At 35.6% G+C, this 20,460-nt stretch overlaps 1 protein-coding gene across 1 annotated transcript in view; it reads left to right on the top strand.

Moving 5' to 3' along the window:
• The window catches only part of Mtr4 (exosome RNA helicase Mtr4), a 212,863-nt gene extending 192,888 nt beyond the window's left edge, over positions 1 to 19,975 (top strand). Inside the window, exons 16-17 of the mRNA XM_067145842.2 lie at positions 5,878 to 6,043; positions 19,411 to 19,975. Of these exons, the coding sequence (XP_067001943.1) occupies positions 5,878 to 6,035 (158 nt within the window). The 3' untranslated portion in view covers positions 6,036 to 6,043; positions 19,411 to 19,975. The remainder of the gene's footprint in view (positions 1 to 5,877; positions 6,044 to 19,410) is intronic.
• Positions 19,976 to 20,460: the final 485 nt, after the last annotated feature.

Here is a 20,460-nt window from a genome sequence, read left to right as displayed (position 1 = left end):
AGAAGAGTAGAAGAGACAAAATAAGGAGTGAGAAAATCCGGGAAGAAATTGGAGTGGGCACATAAAGTGAATGAGTGACGAAAGAATGCCAAAAAAAAGTGATGGAAATGCAAATGCATGGAAGGAGAGGCCGTGGACGAGCACGATCGAGATGGAAGGACACAATCCAATGCAGTATTATAGAAAGAAACCTGGACTGGGACACAGTGTTTGAGGAGGAGTGGTGGAAAGACCGAAGAAAGTGGAGAGGAACCACATTTGCTCCTACGCAGCTTCAGGTGGATAAAGGGAAATGATTATCACGATCATCATCAGCATCATCCTGCAGGATAAATTGATCATCTGCAACGAACACAGTATTTATGTATGTGTCTGTATTAAATTTTATTCCAGAGTGTACAGTTTGTTTCGAGTTTCTGATTACTTCATCTATTATTATTAAGCGTATGGAATTTACAAAAGAAAAACCTGCAAAGAATACATGGTAAGTAGGGAACAACTACACATGGATATCTAAATTGTTTATCCACTGCACTAGGAATACTGAGACATCAGCAAAGTCTTTTCGGTCTCCACCATAAGCACGCAGAGGGCATTTGTCCATTATATGATTCGTGGTCTGGACTAAAGCACCACAATCACACGCTGGAGAGTCCCTGAAGCCCCACTGGTGAAGGGAGAATGCAGATCTTCCACAATTAGTGCGAAACCTGTTTAGTGATGCCCACGTTCTTGGCAAACTGAAACCAGCTGGGGCGTGGTTTGGATTAAAAAGGCTTGGCCACTCTGGAGCTGTACGAAGCCATTGCTCTTTCCATTCCTCTTTTAAATTGAAACCAGCATCCATTAGATTCTTAGCTGTTTTCATTGGTGGCTTACGGGATTTCAGCCTTTGTCTCCAGAGATCTGCAACATCTCTGTGGAATGAACGTTGCTCAGGTCCGCAGGATTTACCTCCATATTGCCCTGCATGTGTTTCTCGGGTGATGCTAAGCGAGCAACAACACATCGGTGGCCAAACTATCAACAGTCATTGATCTCCTGGCCAAATGGACTCGGAGAGAACTTCATCTAGTGTATATATATATTTTGAATAGTGTTGGAAAGAGGCTGCATCCCTGACGTACACCTTGGTTAATTAATATTTCTCTTCCGTTAGTTTGTATCCTAAATCTAACACAATTCTCGTCCTTTTGTACAGACTTTGGATAACTTCAATAAGGTGTTTAGGGTATCTATTTTTTACCATCATATTCCAGAACTGTTCTCTATCTACCCTATCAATAGCATTTTCATAGATGACAAAAGCGACATAAGTATTCAAGTTAAATTCTCTTCTCTTCTCCAGTGTCTGTCTGAGGCTAAATATATTATCTGTACAGTTTCTGCATTTTCTAAATCAACATTGTTCTTCCAGTAAGATATTGTGTGCAATAATCTTAAGTCTATTGTTCATTATTTTAGCATATATTTTATAGCCAACATTTAATAAACTTATTCTTCGGTAGTTACTGCAAGAACTTCTAATTCCTTTCTTGAAAAGTGATATTATTTTAGTTCTCCTCCATTCTTCAGGTATATTTCTTCTTTTCCAACAAAGATTAATTAAATGTAACAATCTACATTTAAGAATGATCCCACTATATTTGAACAACTCCGTACTTATATTGTCTTCCCTGGTGATTTTCTATTTTTGAAGGATTTCAGAACAGTATTAAGTTCTTCTATATCTATTAGGTCAATTCCTTCAACACCTTTATCTATATCGTGATCATCCTGACTCTCTCCATACTCTCCATTATGCCACAATTCTTTATAGTGTTGTATCCATGATTCTTCTTCGATTACATTTATATTGGCAGTTGAAATGAAATGAAATGGCGTATGGCTTTTAGTGCCGGGAGTGCCCAAGGACAAGTTCGGCTCGCCGGATGCAGGTCTTTTGATTTGACGCCCATAGGCAACCCGCACATCGTGATAAGGATGAAATGATGATGAAGACAATACATACACCCAGCCCCAGTGCCGGCGGAATTAACCAATTATTAAGGGTTATAAATTTCATGTTGTTGGTCCGTATTGAACTGAGAATAGCATATGAGTAACAACACAGTAAAGGTTTCCACCTATTCAATACAAAATATATTCACAATATTTTAAAATTACATGGAACTAGTTTCGACCCATCTAGGGGTCATCATCAGCCACATCAAAGCAAAGATCACTCTTGACGAAATGCTAAGAACATGTTAATTTTAACAGTAAGATTATTGTGGAATAACAAGTGAATGTGGTAAATGAAAAGAGATGTTAGTATGGGACAGGTGAGTAATAGCTAATAAATATACAAGGAATATACATAAGAGGTTTGGAACAAAGTATAAAAGGGGGCTTAGTGTTGTAAAAATTATATAATCATGGGAAATAGTAAATCCTTATAATGAAGAATGCAATGTGAAATGACACATATAAAATTATATATGGCTTAGGAAGAGTGGAGGTGGTTTAGGAGGGGAAGAGGGGGTTAAGGTGGGGTTGAAGGGTGCGGGAGAAAGTGTTAATTGTCTCGGAAAAGTACCTTTGATTAAATTTAGGATTGAGTTTTGGTTGGCTGCATTATTGTTTCTGAGGAAAGTGATAAATAGATCGAAGAGACAATTAACACTTTCTCCCGCACCCTTCAACCCCACCTTAAGCCCTCTTCCCCTCGTAAACCACCTCCACTCTTCCTAAGCCATATATAATTTTATATGTGTCATTTCACATTGCATTCTTCATTATAAGGACTTACTGTTTTCCATGATTATATAATTTTTACAACACTAAGCCCCCTTTTATACTTTGTTCCAAACCTCTTATGTATATTCCTTGTGTATTTATTAGCTATTACTCACCTGTCCCATACTAACATCTCTTTTCATTTACCACATTCACTTGTTATTCCATAATAATCTTACTGTTAAAATTAACATGTTCTTAGGATTTCGTCAAGAGTGATCTTTGCTTTGATGTGGCTGATGATGACCCCTAGATGGGTCGAAACTAGTTCCATGTAATTTTAAAATATTGTGAATATATTTTGTATTGAATAGGTGGAAACCTTTACTGTGTTGTTACTCATATGTTATTAACCAATTATGGTTAAAATTCCCGACCCTGCCGGAATCGAACCCAGGACCCCTGTGACCAAAGGCCAGCACGCTAACCATTTAGCCATTGAGCCGGACATATTGGCAGTTTCTCTTTCATCACTGTCGAGGTGTTTCATTAACTTATATGCCATCTCTTGCCTACCATGGATATCATCTTATCACGATTATACATATTATTTATGGAATCGCATAGGCACAAGTACACTTGTGGGTAGTAACTAGTTATCATATTATTCGACCAACTAAGTAATATTAAGGCAAAGAAAGGACACACAATGTTTGACACTGTCACTGAGATCATCAGATATCGACCCCAAAGCCCCGTTGAACTTAGAAATAATATTTATTATGATCTAGTGAGAGAATAAAACAAAGTCGATTTTGTCTTGGGAAGAATAATATGAACCTACCAGGGGTAGAAATAGTAATAGAATATGCGTACATTAAATATCCTTGCTGTTTCAGTAGGTGGCTACCCAACAGTATTAACACCACGACCGCAAGACACTTTGGAGATCGAACCATACACCCAAATACTCAATTAGCAGAGTAACACGAAGCAGTGCTGAGATTCCAGAGTATTATCTGTGGTAGGTCCAGTTAAAGAGGGGAAATATGAGGGAAAAATTAGAATAGGCGCACTTTTCATAACAACAAAACTAACAACAGAATATATTTTCATACTTTAGAAGTTAACAATATGTAGAATGAAACATCTTTACTACAAGAAGAAACACGCTGTAAAGGGTCTTTGGTTAACTTCCACCATATATACCTTTTCTCTCTCTCTCTCTCTTTATTTATTTATTATTATTAGGACACGATTGGTAAAAGTTTGTTTGAAAACAGATCCCTAAGGATCGTGACTAGAATTTGAATAGATCAGCCACTAAACATTATCACAGTTTTTCAGAAACCATGGCATTAACACAGTAAAAAGATAGCTTTCAGCATTCAGTCCTCTTGTAGGCCACCGTAAAAATGAAACCACCAGGGTTATTTGTAAACGTTACCAACGAGAAAAATGCATATGAATTAACAATAAAAATCTTGACCAAAAGGGAGAAAAGATGGCCGAGGTAATAGGAAGGAAGAGTCTGGCTGCTTAACTTATTGTACACCGATGTGAGGTGTATTTTGTTCCCTAGAAACACTTATTGTTTGTCTTTTCCAGTTCTAGTCCACACATAATGTCAAGTAGGACGCAAGTTCAAGTTTATTTTTCCAAGAGCAAAGTTCTCTTATAAAACTTTTTCGCTCCTGCTCCCCTCATAGCCAATTTGATGTGATGGGTTTCTACAAAGATAGATTTTCTGCCTGAATTTTTCGACACTGATTTCATCCTGTTTTGTATTGTTACAAAACCAATATTTTGTAAACTAATAGGTACGCAACCTCACTATGTGCACTTATTGTTCATTTCCATCTGTATCATTTGTTTTCATTTCTTTTCTTCTTAGGTTAACACAGTTTCTAGTTTCTTTTATGTTTTGTATTAACCCCTGTTTCACTGAATTTTGTCGCAGTGATTTGTTTTTTGCTCCACATGATGATGTAAATATTGTATATTGTGCAAATTTTGTTTCCGTCTAGGCTCTGTTTTGTTTTTTCATTTGTTTCTTCATTATGTTTTTGGCATTTTTTAGCTTGTATTATGTAAATTATTTCACTCTCCCCCCCCTGCACTGAAGATGGCTCAAACGAGCCAAAACATGTTTGAATTTGATTACTCCGTCTAATGATGGAATATATGATGTATTGAATTAGGAGGATACACTCATTTTTTCACCTTTGTTAAGTTTAAAGAAAGAGATAAGTACATGCGGACGAGCGGCATCGAGGTCTATGCTCCCTCCACACACAATATTCTTCGCTCGATGCCTGACTGCCGAGCTAGGGCTAGCGCACTCATTTATAGCAGATTGGAAAGAGGGGCGAGAAAGATCGAGAAGGATCTGTGACGCAGCCAGTGACGTAGAACAGGGCAGGGTAGAGAGCAAACTCAACCAGAAGGCCGAGCAGATGAAGTAGAATTTGAAGAATAAATCACATGCGGGCGTTAATATTGAAATAAATGTAGCAGCAGGCAGCGGATGGTGATGGCCGACGAAGCCGGAGAACAGGTAGACGATTATGTAGTATTTATGATGAGAGTACGTTACAGTCTTCTATTGAGTTTATTAACTTATCCCATGCTTCTTGCTTGAGTTTTCTCGTTAGTGACTTGACCTTCTTCCTGCTGTTTTTATATTTCTTTCTCATTTTGTGGAGTGCGATGCTGTATCACTTTCAGGTATAATATTTATTTTTGCTTGACAGCTTCTGAAATTTCTTTATTCCATATTTTAAGCCCAGTTTTTTTCTTGAATTTCTTCTTCCTTCCAATGACTCCATCTGCTGCTCTCTGAATAGCTGAGGTTATGATTTCCCAGTCTTTGTCATTATCAGTTAATATTTTAAAATAGATGAAAATGGAGGGCCATGAAGTGTGTAAAGTGAAAGGCTGCCTAGGACTTGCAAATGTAGTGCTTCTAAGGTCAAGAGAGCATGACAATGAAGAGGTTGGATAGAAAATATGAAAGTTAGGGGGACCATGATTACATTCCATGCTAAATATTTTGTGAATAATGAATGCTGAATATGAAAACCACTGTTGTGTGATCTTTCATTTAAATTGTAATTTAAACTCTGATATGAATGTTAAAAGTTTTTGTTTGTTTTACAGGTAGCATTATTCGTTGCATGAGGAGGCTGGAAGAGATTCTTCGTCAGCTATGCCAAGCTGCGAAGAATATTGGAAATACAGATCTAGAGAATAAATTTAGTGAAGCGATCAAGGTCATGAAGAGGGACATAGTGTTTGCTGCCAGTTTGTATTTGTAAGAGCGTTGGTATGTTGTCTTACCACGTGTGCATTTCAGATTTATTATTTTAAATACCGACTTTTTTAAAATGTGTATATAAAATGATTTATATAGTAGACAGTTGACAAGAGTTTTGCCTTATGGGTAAAATAGGCCAGTGCTGTTTGTGGACTTAAAATGGCTCTTTCTTGCCGGCTTTTCAACTTTTATCTATGAACTGAAGCTTAATTGCTATTCACAGCATTGCGTTATTTATGATAATTGTAGATGTCTTCTAAATTTGTACAAAATTAAGAGATCAGCAAGTGATTGTTTTAGTTATAGATTTTGTTTGTTTGTTTGTTTGTTTGAGGTCTCATTCACTTAAAAGGATTGAGACCACAAAGTTATTGAAGACATCCTTCGTAAATTATATAGTGAGAAACTGTACCTAACTTCAAAAGGAAATACTGTGCATAGTATTAAAAATACTATATTCATAACATCTTGCAAGACTACTGCAATTCCACAAATATTTGTGAATTCATATAGTTATTATTGGGGAAATGATTATGAGAATGAAAATTAATTGAAAATTATTGTGGTTTTTTTAAAATATATGTCTAAAGCTGATGATTACATTCTTGTTAACACACACTAACTAAATACTGTACAGTGTCAGAAAAAGTTCAACCCTTCATTGGGGCGATGTATTATGTCTGAGGGCGAAGGGTGAATTTTGGAAAAAAATAATTTGATGTAAATACTGCTAAGACTATCCTAAATTATATATTCATGTATAAAAACAACATATATTTCATATTTTGCTGAATTTCAGCACTGATGTGTTCCAGAAATGTTTTATTATTTTACAAACATTTGCTAGCACAAAAATGGCACAAGGGTCACTGATCAATTTTACCAATATAATGTACTTTGTGAAATTGTTATTGTAAGTTTATTACTGTAATCGCAGTTCACTGACTAAATACAACAAGAGAGACAAATAATAATAATAATAATAATAATAATAATAATAATAATAATAATAATAATAATAATAATAATAATAATAATAATAATAATAATCATCATCATCATCATCATCATCATCAAAGAAGAGATAAAAGTACTCTAGTGGATCAATTTCTTAATCCAAATGCGATGGTAATATAGGCTCATGCTGAATGGGTCAGACCAAAATTATTCATGTGTCTCTAGTGCTTATGTGCTGTTGTCTTGTATGGTCACTCGTACTGCTCTCGCGTTCTCTGCTGCTTACAATTACAAGTGATTCTTTGCTGCTGTGGGAAGAAATCGTGGGGGAGATTGGCGTTCGCTGTCACTAAATGACAATTCTGACACGTTGCTGTTACTTACATTAACCATTGCCTCTATCTCATCACTTCTGATCAGTTTTCTTTTAACTATTTTGCCAAAAATGCAGGGTAAATGTAAACCATGATATTTTGCAATTGTGCACAGTCGATGAACTCAGCTGATAACTCGCAAAAAATGTGTCTAACATAGTCGTAATGCCAGCATCCAGCTTTACAATGTTTGGAAGTACAGCTTATGTCATCTGTTGACTATTCATGTAAATATTTTAACTTGGAGAGCTGATAAAATTTTGAAGTATTGTGCAAATCCGCATATGGGCTTCCGTGTGCAAGGATACATACAAGTAACCCATATATGGGTTTTCACCCAGGTAAGGTTAAGACCACCCCTTCAAATCAGTTTATCATCTGCCGGTATTATATTACTTTCTGTTAATTAAGCAATAGTTTACATTACATTACATTACATTACAATGATTTTGGTACAAGGAGAAATATGGTACTCTAGCTGGAACTGCTCAAAAGTTATAATTTTTAAAGTTTTAAGAGATATCAAGAAATTGCACATTTCTTCATGAAATAAACTTAATAGTAAAAAAAAAATGGAATAAAATAAAACTATTATATTTGTCTAAGGGATCGTACGAAAGGTGTTTCAGTGCAAGTAATGGAAAACATTGCAAAAAATGTCAAAATTTCTTTTTTAAAAATTTAATGTGTGTGCAGTCGGGGCTGAAAAGGGGCAATATTAGAATTTTCTTTTCAGTGCATTTCAAAATCTCTGCCTTCCATACAGATTGCAACGTGTGTTCCTTCTGATGTTATACACTCTATGTAAGTCAGTTGGCACATATTCTTCACCAGTTAACACCATTTTGAAATGCACTAAAAAGAAAATTCCAAAATACCCATTCTAAGACCTATTTTCAAAAACATTAAAAAAATTCAGTTGAAATATTTTGTAAATTTTTTCCATTACTTGCATTGAAATACCTGTTGTAAAATCTCGTAGAAAAACAAAAATCATAATTTTATTTTATCCCATTTTAACTATTAAGTTTATTCCTAGAAGAAACGTGCAATTTTATGTTATTTATTAAAACTTAAAAGTAAATTCTAACTTTTGGGTGGTTTCAGGTAGAGTATTTCTCCTTGTTCTAAAATCATTGTATTGCAGTGTAAATTATTGCCTAACTAACAGAAAAGTGAAATAGAAAGGAGTATAAGACTCACAGCAAATAAAGTGATTTGGAGGGGTGATCTTAAAATTTTGTTCTGATGCCGTATATTGTTTGAAAACTAATGGAAGGGGAAATATTGGACAGTTGGCTTATTACATTAGCTATTTTTGGGAAATAGAACTGGAATAATCATGAACCACAACAAAATGGAGGAAAGTTGCTAATAATGATGTAAAAGTAAGTTAATAAGGTAATAGAAAACGCTATTGATTCTAACTTCATTATGCTTTTCTATGTAGTTTTTCTGACTGCTTTCATTTACCTCTGCTAAAGATAACTGATAGTGAAATTAGCTTGGGAAAGGGAAAACAGGAAGTAAATGCAAAGATTAATGATAGAAACACACATTGTTGGATATAAGTACAGTGGAACCTTGATTCTCCATTTTTGGAGGGTCGACGGAAAAAAAACCATACAACACGGGAAAACTGAACATTCGGGAATGAATGAAAGCCATTAATAATTTGGCTAAACATTACAAAAATTAAATATGTATAATTATCTTACAAACGCTCCTAAACAAAACCAAACTACAGCCCATTTGGCCTTTGCCTGCCAAGCGACCACTGCTCAGCCCGAAGGCTCTCGGCTGGTATTCCTGGCTCTCTAGATCAGGGTTGTCATCTCACCATTAAATAGCTCCTCAATTAAAGTTAGACTGAGTGGACCGGGAACCAGCTCTTATATCCAGGTAAAAATGCCTGACCTGGCCGGGAATCGAACCCGGGCCCTCCGGGTGAGAGGCAGGCAAGTTCGACCGCGCGACCGGCTTCATACATTAATTACCGGTACGTGAGTTAAAAATCTTGATACTTCATATTCAGTTTTACCAGAGAAACTTCGTCAGTTTTCCGTGAAAACTTCTTTCAGTTCAGCAACTCTGATCACCCAAACTCTTTGAAAAATCGAGTAACGCCAAGCCAATCAACATTCGACCACAAGTAGTTTTTAATTCTCTAATCTAATAAAATAAAGTACATTAGATACAAAAGCGCCCAACATGATGGCGAACTCCTTTCCTTTCTTAATCTTCTAATGTAATTTGGTCACCGCTCACTGGTGTACTGTTCATAGTCAGCTTCTGGAAGTCTTGTACCACATAAATTAGGCCTACCTCAACATTTACAGTTATGTTGAACTCGATAATATAGTTTCAAATGTAAGTATTGATTCTCTAAAGTTTGTGGATGCATTATAATCAATTCTGCCAGTCACTGATCACAATCAAATTGGCTAGAGAAAAAATATCATCAAAACTTCAGAAATAATGGTTATTCATGACCTTGAGCTCAGCTGGAAAGCGCGCTCGCTGCACAAGTCAGAACGAGTGGGAAATGATACACCCTTTTTAAATGAAACATGCGCAAATAAAACAACTGCGGTTTTTATGAAATTTTAACACAAAAACGTAAAATTCCCAGCCTTATATTAGGACCAAAACAGTAATAGACAATCCCAAGACCTCCCATAGCTTTATGTATATAAGGTACAACATCCATTCTGGTCTCGATAACATAATTGTATATCACTAATATTATAATACTATTTATAGATCCAACTGTTCAATACAATACAATACAATCCACTATTTCATGTGGTTAAAATTTATACATAATACTTAAAAGTCATAGGTACATGTTTCACCCTTGTTTTATGGGCATTATCATCCTATCTTCTTCTTCTTTTCTAGCCTATTTCAATCCACTGCTGGATATAGGCCTCTTCCATATGTTTCCATCGTCTTCTGTCTTGAGCCACTTGGAACCAGCGTGTTCCAGTCAACAGCTTTACGTCGTCGAGCCATCTCTTCTTAAATCTTAAAATTATTGGATATGAGATCTTTCTAATCTTATAAACTATAGAATAAAAATGTTATACTATAACATCTAAAATGATGACATTGCACAGAAAGTATGTTAAAAATACTGTAAATTAACAGCTTTGAAGATTATAATGTGGTTAATCTTGAATATTTGAGCATTTAAAACCAAAATTGATCCTCTTCTTATACACCATTAGGACTATGATGGTCTTCAGTGTGATAGCACAATCATCCAAGGGGGATATTTATTCCACTTCCATAACATGAGTTCAAGATAGTAAAATCAATGTCAAATATTTAAAAAAGTGTGAACGTATCAAGTGTATCTTGTAGGAGACGTTGCTAATGATAAAATGTTGAGGTGTCAAAGCTAGCTGATGTCATTGTTTAGTTATGTTAGGACGGTAATCGACTGGATCGAAAAGACAGTCAAGTGGGTGTTATTATCCGGGTTGAAATATTTATTCTAAGAAATGATCGAGTTTTACTCATACGGTGCGTGTTAAGTATGTTGGCCTGTTCCAGCAACGCTAGCTTGACTGACCTTTCTACTTCTATTATTATACCGCTTATATAATACTAGAAGTAGAAAGGTCGTATTATAAGGATTATAATACTAGAAGTAGAAAGGTCAGTCAAGCTAGCGTTGCTGGAACAGTCCGACATACTTAACATGCACCGTATGAGTAAAACTTGATCATTTCTTAGAATAAATATTTCGACAGGGATATTAACACCCACTTGACTGTCTTTTGGATCTAATCGATTACCGTACTAACATAACTAAACGTTGACATCAGCTAGCTTTGACACCTCAACATTTTATCATTAGCAGCGTCTCCTACAAGAGGTCCTATCTTCTTTTCTACAACTTTCTAATAAATTGACCTTATATTTTAACACACTCGATACGTTCCACTTTTTTAAATATTTGACATTGATTTTACTATCTTGAACTCATGTTATGGGAGTGGAATAAATATCCCCCTTGGTTGATTGTGCTTTCACACTCAAGGCCGTCATAGTCCTAGTAGTGTATAAGAAGAGGATCCATTTTGGTTTTAAACGCTCTAATATTCAAGATTAACCACATTATAATCTTCAAAACTGTTAATTTACAGTACTTTTAACATACTTTCTGTGCATTGTCATCATTTTAGATGTTATAGTATAACATTTTATGAGATCATTGTTTAACATTTTATTCTATAGTTTATAAGATTAGAAAGATCCCATATCCAATAATTTTAAGATTGATATACGTTGATGATGCCCATGAAAAAGGGTGAAACATGTACCTATGACTTTTAAGTATTATGTATAAATTTTAACCACATGAAATAGTGGATTGTATTGTATAGAACAGGTGGATCTATAAATATTATTATAGTATTTGTGATATACGTCATCTTCAATACAGAACCAAAGTGAGAATTACTTGTGACATATTAAAATACTAGATTTGTGTTAAGAAGGAGCAGTTGTGATTCCTGCCTGAGAGCCCAGTGACTATACAGTGCCCTAAGGGAAGTGCTGAAAACCTGTTCGGTGATACAATAGAAAAAAGTAAACATATAAACACCTAAAAAAAACCAAACCCCACAGCACTTACGCCCTTGAAAGGGCTTTGGCCTGCCCAGCGACCAGTGCTCAGCCTGAAGGCCTGCAGATCTGCCATCTCACCGTCAGATAGTTCCTCAATTCTAATCATGTAGGCTGAGTGGACCTCGAACCAGCCCTCAGGTCGAGAGAAAAATCCCTGACCTGGCCAGGAATCGAACCCGGGGCCTCCGGGCGAGAGGCAGGCACGCTACCCCTACACCACGGGGCCAGCATATAAACACCTAACCCTGGACATAATGTGGACATTTTACAAGTACGAACATTTGACGAAACTCGTTCTGTCGTCAAGTAGAGCCGTTGAAATGCACTTTCTCATTCCAGTTGTTGTGGCCACTCTCTGCTTTATGATTTCCAAGGATTCTCTAAACATTACCACCCGAATGGGATGCTAAGATGGTCCCTCGTGCAAGTTCACCGCCGATCGTTTTTTTCCAGTACAGTACTTGCTCTAATTATCGCAGTGATGGGGCGTTAACACCAAGATCTATAAACATACTGTAGAAGTCCTTTTGTGAGGTACAGTTTCTTGAAAAACGCTTGATCGAGGATTTAGCATTGATGGAACCGAAATTTCCTGGTGGTTGATCTGGGAAATTGTTTCTTCGAGGAACAGAAAATGCACGATTTTTACAACGTGATTTAATTATGAAGCTCACAGGACCATGTAATTTGAACGTATAATCTGGGAAGACATATTTCCCGGGAACAGATAATCGAGGTACCTCTGGACACAGAAAACAAATGTATTATTTAAGCTACGTCATGAAGAGTTAGAGGAGTCCTATAACATAACTTCCAAGTATTGTTTTCTCTTCTTCTTCACTATTGCTTTGCAATCAATTTACTTTATAGATGATATTCTGGTTGTGGAGCTGCTGCTACTGCAGATCTTCCCAGGTTAACAGAACACAATTCCATTTTTGTTGTTAGCAGCTGCTTGTGTTTCAGTATTAGTGTGGCTAAAAAGTCATTGCCTCATCTGTTGGGCCCAACTGTTTTTAGGCCTTTCTCTTCTTCGTACTGAGGGTAGTTGAAGATCAAGAGCTCTGTTGGCTACATAACTTTCATCCTATTCTTCAACCTTCCCGAACCATATTATCTGTTTGTGCTGAAAATTCTCCACGACTGTCACTTTCATGTGTAACATGCTTTTGATGTAAATCCTTATTCAAAATTCTTGCTGACATTCTAAGCATCTTCATCTTCGAGGCATTTAGACAACACTTGTGGTGTTCATAGAATTCTAACATTTTAAGAGTAAGTCAGTCCAGGGCTCACCACTGTCATTAGAGCTTCGGTGTCACCCTCTTATCAGCCTACACTGTTTCTGTGGTTTACATCCTTTTAATTTTTTTACTATGGAGCCAAGATATTTAAATTGTCCCATTTTGGCAGCATGTATCCAGCAAAATATCTGGTATTAGTGCCACAGGATTTTCAATATTTTATATAAGGGGGAAAATTACGCTTTTCTAATTTTTAAACACAAACATTACATGGATTCATAAAAGAATGACTTATTTCTTTCAATTTATAGATAACCTTCTATGTATTTGTATGACATAAAATGTCATCATAAAGCTCATATTTTAGTTTGTATATACCATGGCATTAGAATCTAGTGGACCCTTGGCAAATGCACACTCTAAGTTTTAAAACTTTAAAACATAACAAAAATTGCTGATGACTGGAATGCTCTCTTTGAAGTTAAAGCACAGATAAGTGCACGAAAGGGACCTACAAAACTGGCATGTTTCACATAACAGTTCAACTACTGCTGCTTCTTACATTCTTCAAAGAACGTGTCTTGAAAAATTGATTTGTTTATGGATAATCAACCTCACGAGAACTGCCAATCCATATGTTGCACATTTGGGTGTTTTACTGCCCATCTTGTGACAAGTGCTATACATGTTCTGTTTTAGCAGTCAGAAACAATATTAGTATGCACAATCGGTCACCATTGATCTGCATTTAGGGCAGTTGTCCATGTGGCACATTTCCTGTCTTTGATTATCTAGTCATATTATCTCTGTACAGGCCATGAAGGCCCCTGAAGGGGTGGAAGGTAAGTGCTTCCACTATCTGTAACTTCAGCACTTGGTGGGGTAGAGTGGTTAGCTCTTTGCCCGGCTGCCTTTGCCCCCAGGAATTAATCTGGTACTCATTTTAGCTGTAGGCTGAGTGAACCTCCAAAGTGAAAATATCGTTTCTTAAATTTTATGACTTCCTGATGGGGAATCAAACCCACGTCCTTCCAGGTAAACCAAGCACGCCTTTACTGCCTCGGCCAGGCAGCCCCTTTGGTTACCTAGTAGTTTCTTAAATATCAAAGAAGTTGAAAATTTAAAATATGAACAAAGAGTTATCCCAAACTAAGTGAAGCACAGCGATCGCTTTAGCTAAAGTGCAGTGCTGAGTACCACACATGTTAGTAATCCTACACTGAATAGAATGAAAAATTTCCTGTTTGCCCAATTGATTCTAACATACAGTCAACAAGATTTGTTCGAGGATGGTGCAAATTTAAAAGAGAAGGACATCATCACTGCTTCAAATGATTGACTCAAGAAAAAAATGTCTGTAATAATAAGGGAAATTTGTCTATGTTTCGAGTCGAAAAATAATGATTTCTTGTTCTTGAAATTATACCCTTGTTTTTTTGACAGTGACAGTATAATTAAATAACACTCATGTTCAATAAAATGAAGAAGTGAACTATGTATACATAACAACTTTAGCCGGTTGCTTTATGTATGTCTGCCTCTTATGCTGTTAAGTCCTGGGACCCATTTTCAACTCATCAGAGTTCTGAGAGACTTGGCATTGCACCACTTCAAGACAAAATGCTTGAGAATTGTCTACGATGGTTAGTACTTGTACTAAGGACAGGGGCCGACACGTCGCGAAGACGGGTTACCTGTTAGAAGTCAAGGGTAGGAGACTAAAAGAATGACCAAAACAATGATGGGCCGATACTCTTCACAAAGATCTGAAGAGCATCAATCTTTACCCTGACATGGTCTAGGACAGAACTAAATGGAGACCAAAAAATACATATAGTGGACCCTGCCACCAGGAAGGACAAATACTGAAGAAAAAAAGAGGAGAGTATTTTGATTCTGGATTGAGGGCTAGAACAGGTGGTTGTTAGCCTTGTGATGTCAGTTGAAAAGCTGTCTGATATTGGAGGTTGCAGACCTGTTCAAGTAAGTCAAACTACAATTGAAGTTTGTAATGCTGATCACTTTACATTCCAAAACCTGTAGGCGATCTGATAGGACAGCTGTTGTCTTGGCAATCCAAGGCTGTATGTGCCATGGGTTTAGATTTTTGTTGCTCATACATCATCACTTTTCTGTTTTATCTTCTTGGATTGTTTTATCAGCAAAAAAATTAGAAATGTCTTAATTTTTAACTTTCTGTAAATGTTTTCTTTCACAATTATTTTCTCTTCTTTGTATTCTATGAAAGCCTGAGAGTAGTTTGTGCTGTGAAAGAAGTGAAGTTGTGTACTTTGTTTCAAATCATTGCATTTTATAAGTAATTGTAATAGAACACATAAGTTTACAAATACTAATCAGACATAGAAAACTAGGAAGGAGAAGAGGAACGCACACAAGGATGCAAAGTAGTATTTAATTCATTGTCTCAAGTAACCTAAACAATAGTATTATTCATAGCAATGAATTTAATTTTTAAAATCATGGATAAACATTTAAGTTCTCTCTTAAAAGTATTACCTAAGCTGACTTGTTTGGAACAACTGAAGAGACAATACTTTAAATATCAGATAACATATCTTCTATCGTCTTATTGTAAAATTTCCATCTCCAGCAAACAAATTGAAATTCAAATATTACAGTTTATTTATTCTTCTTGTCAGTCAACATTATTGTCATTACTAACAACAGACTCCAATTCATGCAGTGATAAACACATATACTTCATACTAAATAAATATTACTAGTACAAATTAAAAAAAAAATTGTATGTCGCGTGAAAGAAAAAAGACTATATACTTGTGGAAATTTGCATCCTCTGCAATCTTTTCACTAATGAATGAGGTCCTGATTTACTCTTTTATAATATATATAACTATTGTATTTTTATGTGAAAACTACTGCTGTTTTCCAAACTTAATATGCCATTTCAAATCAAAATCCATCCTTCCCATAAAATTCTGTTTGATTTATTGTATTCAGAAATGAGCAATCATGGGCTTGAAGAAAAATATTATTTTATCTTGCATGTAAATGCAATGAAACAACTTCACCTTTTTATACAACTTTGTATACAAGTGTTCCTCTTAAGTAAAATATTTTATCCATAAAAGTGTATTTTGAGTCTCCTTCAGTGTAAGGACGTAGGAGATTTGGTATAAATATTACCTGCATTATCAAGAAATTGCAATTTGTTATAAAAATAATCATTCTAATGCCCTTTGATTTCTGATTTCATATTTAATAAAAGGCATAAATGGCATAATTTTGATATGCAGTGGAAACTGTCTGAAGTGAACATTGATTCTTTTGAAAAGAGTGGTGTTTTTTTTTTGTGTGTGTAAATTATTGAAAATTGTAATGCTGATATCTACTTGTTCATCAGTGTTTGTCTCACCTAGTGGCAGGGGGTCTGCCATGTGGCTCCACAATCTCCACTTGATGCGGTTATGAAACATCTCATAGTGTGGATATATGCTCTTCTTTGTGTCGTGTAGTGTATCAGCCTATCATTGATCACATAGAATCTGAGATCATTTTCCAGTGACTTCCAGTGTGTAAAATTATGACCCTGATATAAAAAAATATTTATCTAGTGTATTGTATGCCTAGGAATTATAATATAAATCTCCCTCAAACTATTATACCGTATTTACTTGCATAAATCCCCCTCTCCCTTTTTAAATTTATAGGGCAACCCTTGGGGGGGTGGGGGTGGGGAATTACATTGATATTATGCAGTGACTGCAAAAAAATCAGATGTAAAATTGAGATATACAAATTCAAAAACTAAATTTATTTATTTATGAAAGTAATATTTAAAAGCAAATAACTAAAATAACACAAAATTTGAACAGTTTTGAGACTTTTCTTGAAACATTGTGCCGTGTTCAAGTTCAAAAGCAGCAGCAACACGGGTGAACTTGATCTTGGGGTCAACCCTAGCAACATAAAAAGTGCACGAATCAAAATTACCTCATTAACTGCATAAATAAGATCAACGTCCCTGTCCTCCATCTCCACAGCTTTCTTCTGAATACGTACTGGTAGACGGATAATCTTCATCTGTTGACTTGTTTGTACCCATTGCATCATCCCACATGATGTCATCCTCAGAGCCATCCATTGTGTTAGAAATTCTTGTCTTGAAGCTGTTCATGAAATTGTCTTCCGTGATCAAATTCCAGCCCGCTTTGTTGGTTCAAAGGATTCCGAATCCATATATTTCCCATAAAACCAGCAGGAATTATTTTTGAATGGTGTATTCACTGAGATATCTTGCAGCTGTAAAATTGATGTTAGCCCGCTTGATGTTACGACAGGAACAATGTTGAGTCGGAACATCTCATTTTTAATGGGCTCCAGTAAATGGCCACAAAAGCTGTCCAGAATAAGCTTGGATTTTTTTTGAAGTAAAGTTCCAGGGCATCAATCCCATACACCTTTCAGCCAGTCCTTCATTACATCAGCTGACATTCATCCTTGTTCCTGCACTCAAACGACGATGCCAGGTGGAAGATTGCACTTCGGCGGAGTTTTTCTTTCGAAGACAAAAGGTGGTAGCTTTCTGCCGTAACTGCCTACATGACGATGTGTCAGAATTTCTCCGTGCTTGTTGTTTTAATTAATATGCTGGACGCACTCTTTGTATGCATGATCGTACTTTGCGGCATATCAAAATAAATGGGAGTTTCGTCTGCATATCCAATTTGAGAAAGAAGAAAACCATTTTCTCGTCTAAGTTTGATTACAAACGTATGAAATTCAAATACTTTGTCCATGTGATCACACGGTAGATTCTGAGCTAGTGTGGTTCGTCTTCACAGACTGAGTCCGTGTCTCCACATAAAACGAACAGCCCATTCTGTGCTTGCCTTAATTATGCTCTTATAATGCCGTGATTATTTGCTCTGTCCTTCGCTTTCATCTGTATCATTTCATACGATACAGCAATACCATCATTGCTCAGTTCCGCTACATAGTTGGGCACTTCTTTCTCAACCTCGGGGAAATTTTGCATATTTTTGGCCACAAAACGATTGAAACATGGATTTAGTTTCCTTTAATTCTTCTTTCTGAGCTTGCCAGCAGCAAATTAATTTTGGTTCCACCAAACAGTCTTACCATGCACTTGATTTTATTATTTTCTGCAAAATAAACAACTGTAAGTATAATCTGCATGGTGTAACTACTATTCTTTTGCCCCGTTTTGCATGTCACTTTACAACTCATAGAAAGAAAAAGATCCACCTTATCAACACTAAATTTATTAATGTTTTTTAAAACAGGACCGGTTTCGACTTATCACAAGTCATCCTCAGCTGTCATTTACATACACATTAGAATACATGTTTTAACAGTAGTTGTATCTTACAAATAAACATGTCATGTTTGATAGACATTAGGTAGTATGTCTAGAAGTGAAATTCTGCTTCTTACGTCTAAGTTTAGAGGATCAAGAATATTAAAAAGATATCTATCTTTAACACATTAAAAGAATTACAACACATGATAAAATTTGTTGTTTACACCTGACCTTGAATATAGCATTAACGTTCAAGTTTTACTAGTAATAGTTCTTTAAAAAGACAACGCAATATGAAAGTCTTTTTAAAGAACTATTACTAGTAAAACTTGAACGTTAATGCTATATTCAAGGTCAGGTGTAAACAACAAATTTTATCATGTGTTGTAATTCTTTTAATGTGTTAAAGATAGATATCTTTTTAATATTCTTGATCCTCTAAACTTAGACGTAAGAAGCAGAATTTCACTTCTAGACATACTACCTAATGTCTATCAAACATGACATGTTTATTTGTAAGATACAACTACTGTTAAAACATGTATTCTAATGTGTATGTAAATGACAGCTGAGGATGACTTGTGATAAGTCGAAACCGGTCCTGTTTTAAAAAACATTAATAAATTTAGTATTGATAAGGTGGATCTCTTTCTTTCTATGACATACTGTAGATATCAATACGGAACATCATGAAATTTATTAATCAAGTTATTAATCAAGACTTTACAACTCACTCGCCTTGATCCTATGAAAGGCTGAGTGCAGCTGTTTGTTTGTTTATCTCTGGTCCTGCCTGGAGGCAGGCCAGGGTAGCAAGTAACTGAAAGGAATGTTTAATGGCCTTGAACTTTCTGTTCACAGAAATATTTATAGATGCTTGGAATCCAGGAAACGGACTTATCAGGTGCAAATGGTGTCCAGTTTCATTCCAAAGATGCTAGTGGAAATTACTCAGCATGCAGAAAATGAGAGAATAAGATTCAGAAAATATATTCTAAAAATATCGAGGTGAAAATTATGTGCGAGGGAGGGGGCGTTATGCAAGTATGTACGGTATCTGTTTAATAAATGGTGTAATTTCAAATATATGTGGAAAAGATAGTTCTGAAATCTGTTACTTTTTTTAGGAGAAAGTAAGAATTGGTCTGAGAACTTGGTTGTTTTGATTTGTAATTTCCTCAGTTCATACGAACCCAGTTTTGTTGAAAATATAGAAGCATTAACATTTTTTATAGTGTCTAGTTGGGAGACTGGCTGGAATGATTTCTTAAATTTCATGCTTTCTTCTGTATGAATGTTAACTGTTGGTTTGATGAATGGTAATGTATGTACTGGTATTGTAAATAAGAAATTTATTGTATAAGATATCTATTTGTGATGTATATAGAGTCATATTTTTTTCTGTGAAAATTACAATTGTTAGTGATTTTTCTTATGAGCATTTTTCTGGAAAGATTTCAATGTTTCCCAATCCTTGTCCTTAACAGGATTTAATGTAAAACTGTGAGTTTCTCTGATTTGCTGTTATTCAAGTGGCAAAATATTGTTTCCTTAGAAATTATTTGAATTTAGTCGCTCTTTGTTTTTCAGCCGCTTTGAATATGTTGGCTAAGGGGAGTAAGGCTGTGTCAGTTGAGTGGAGTTACCCACATCTGTAACATTCCTTAGCCCTTTCTTGAATTTATTTTACATGGTTTTGTAAATACAATCTTGTCCTCATTCGAGAACAAAAATTCTCAACTGTTGCATCAAATGCAAATTGTTCAGCTAGAAGCAGGATGAAAGATTGTCCGTATTAGTTCTAAAATAGATAATATGAAAGAGTTCAGTTCCTCATTAAGCATGACTTATCATTTCACTGTGTGAAAAGTTGTGAAACATTTTCTTTCTTTGGTCAGTTAATAACAACTT

This window comes from Anabrus simplex, chromosome 4 (assembly GCF_040414725.1).
Source record: "Anabrus simplex isolate iqAnaSimp1 chromosome 4, ASM4041472v1, whole genome shotgun sequence".
Taxonomy (NCBI): Eukaryota; Metazoa; Arthropoda; class Insecta; order Orthoptera; family Tettigoniidae; genus Anabrus; species Anabrus simplex.
Note: the sequence above shows the minus strand (reverse complement) of the source record. Positions and strands in the feature narration are given on the sequence as shown.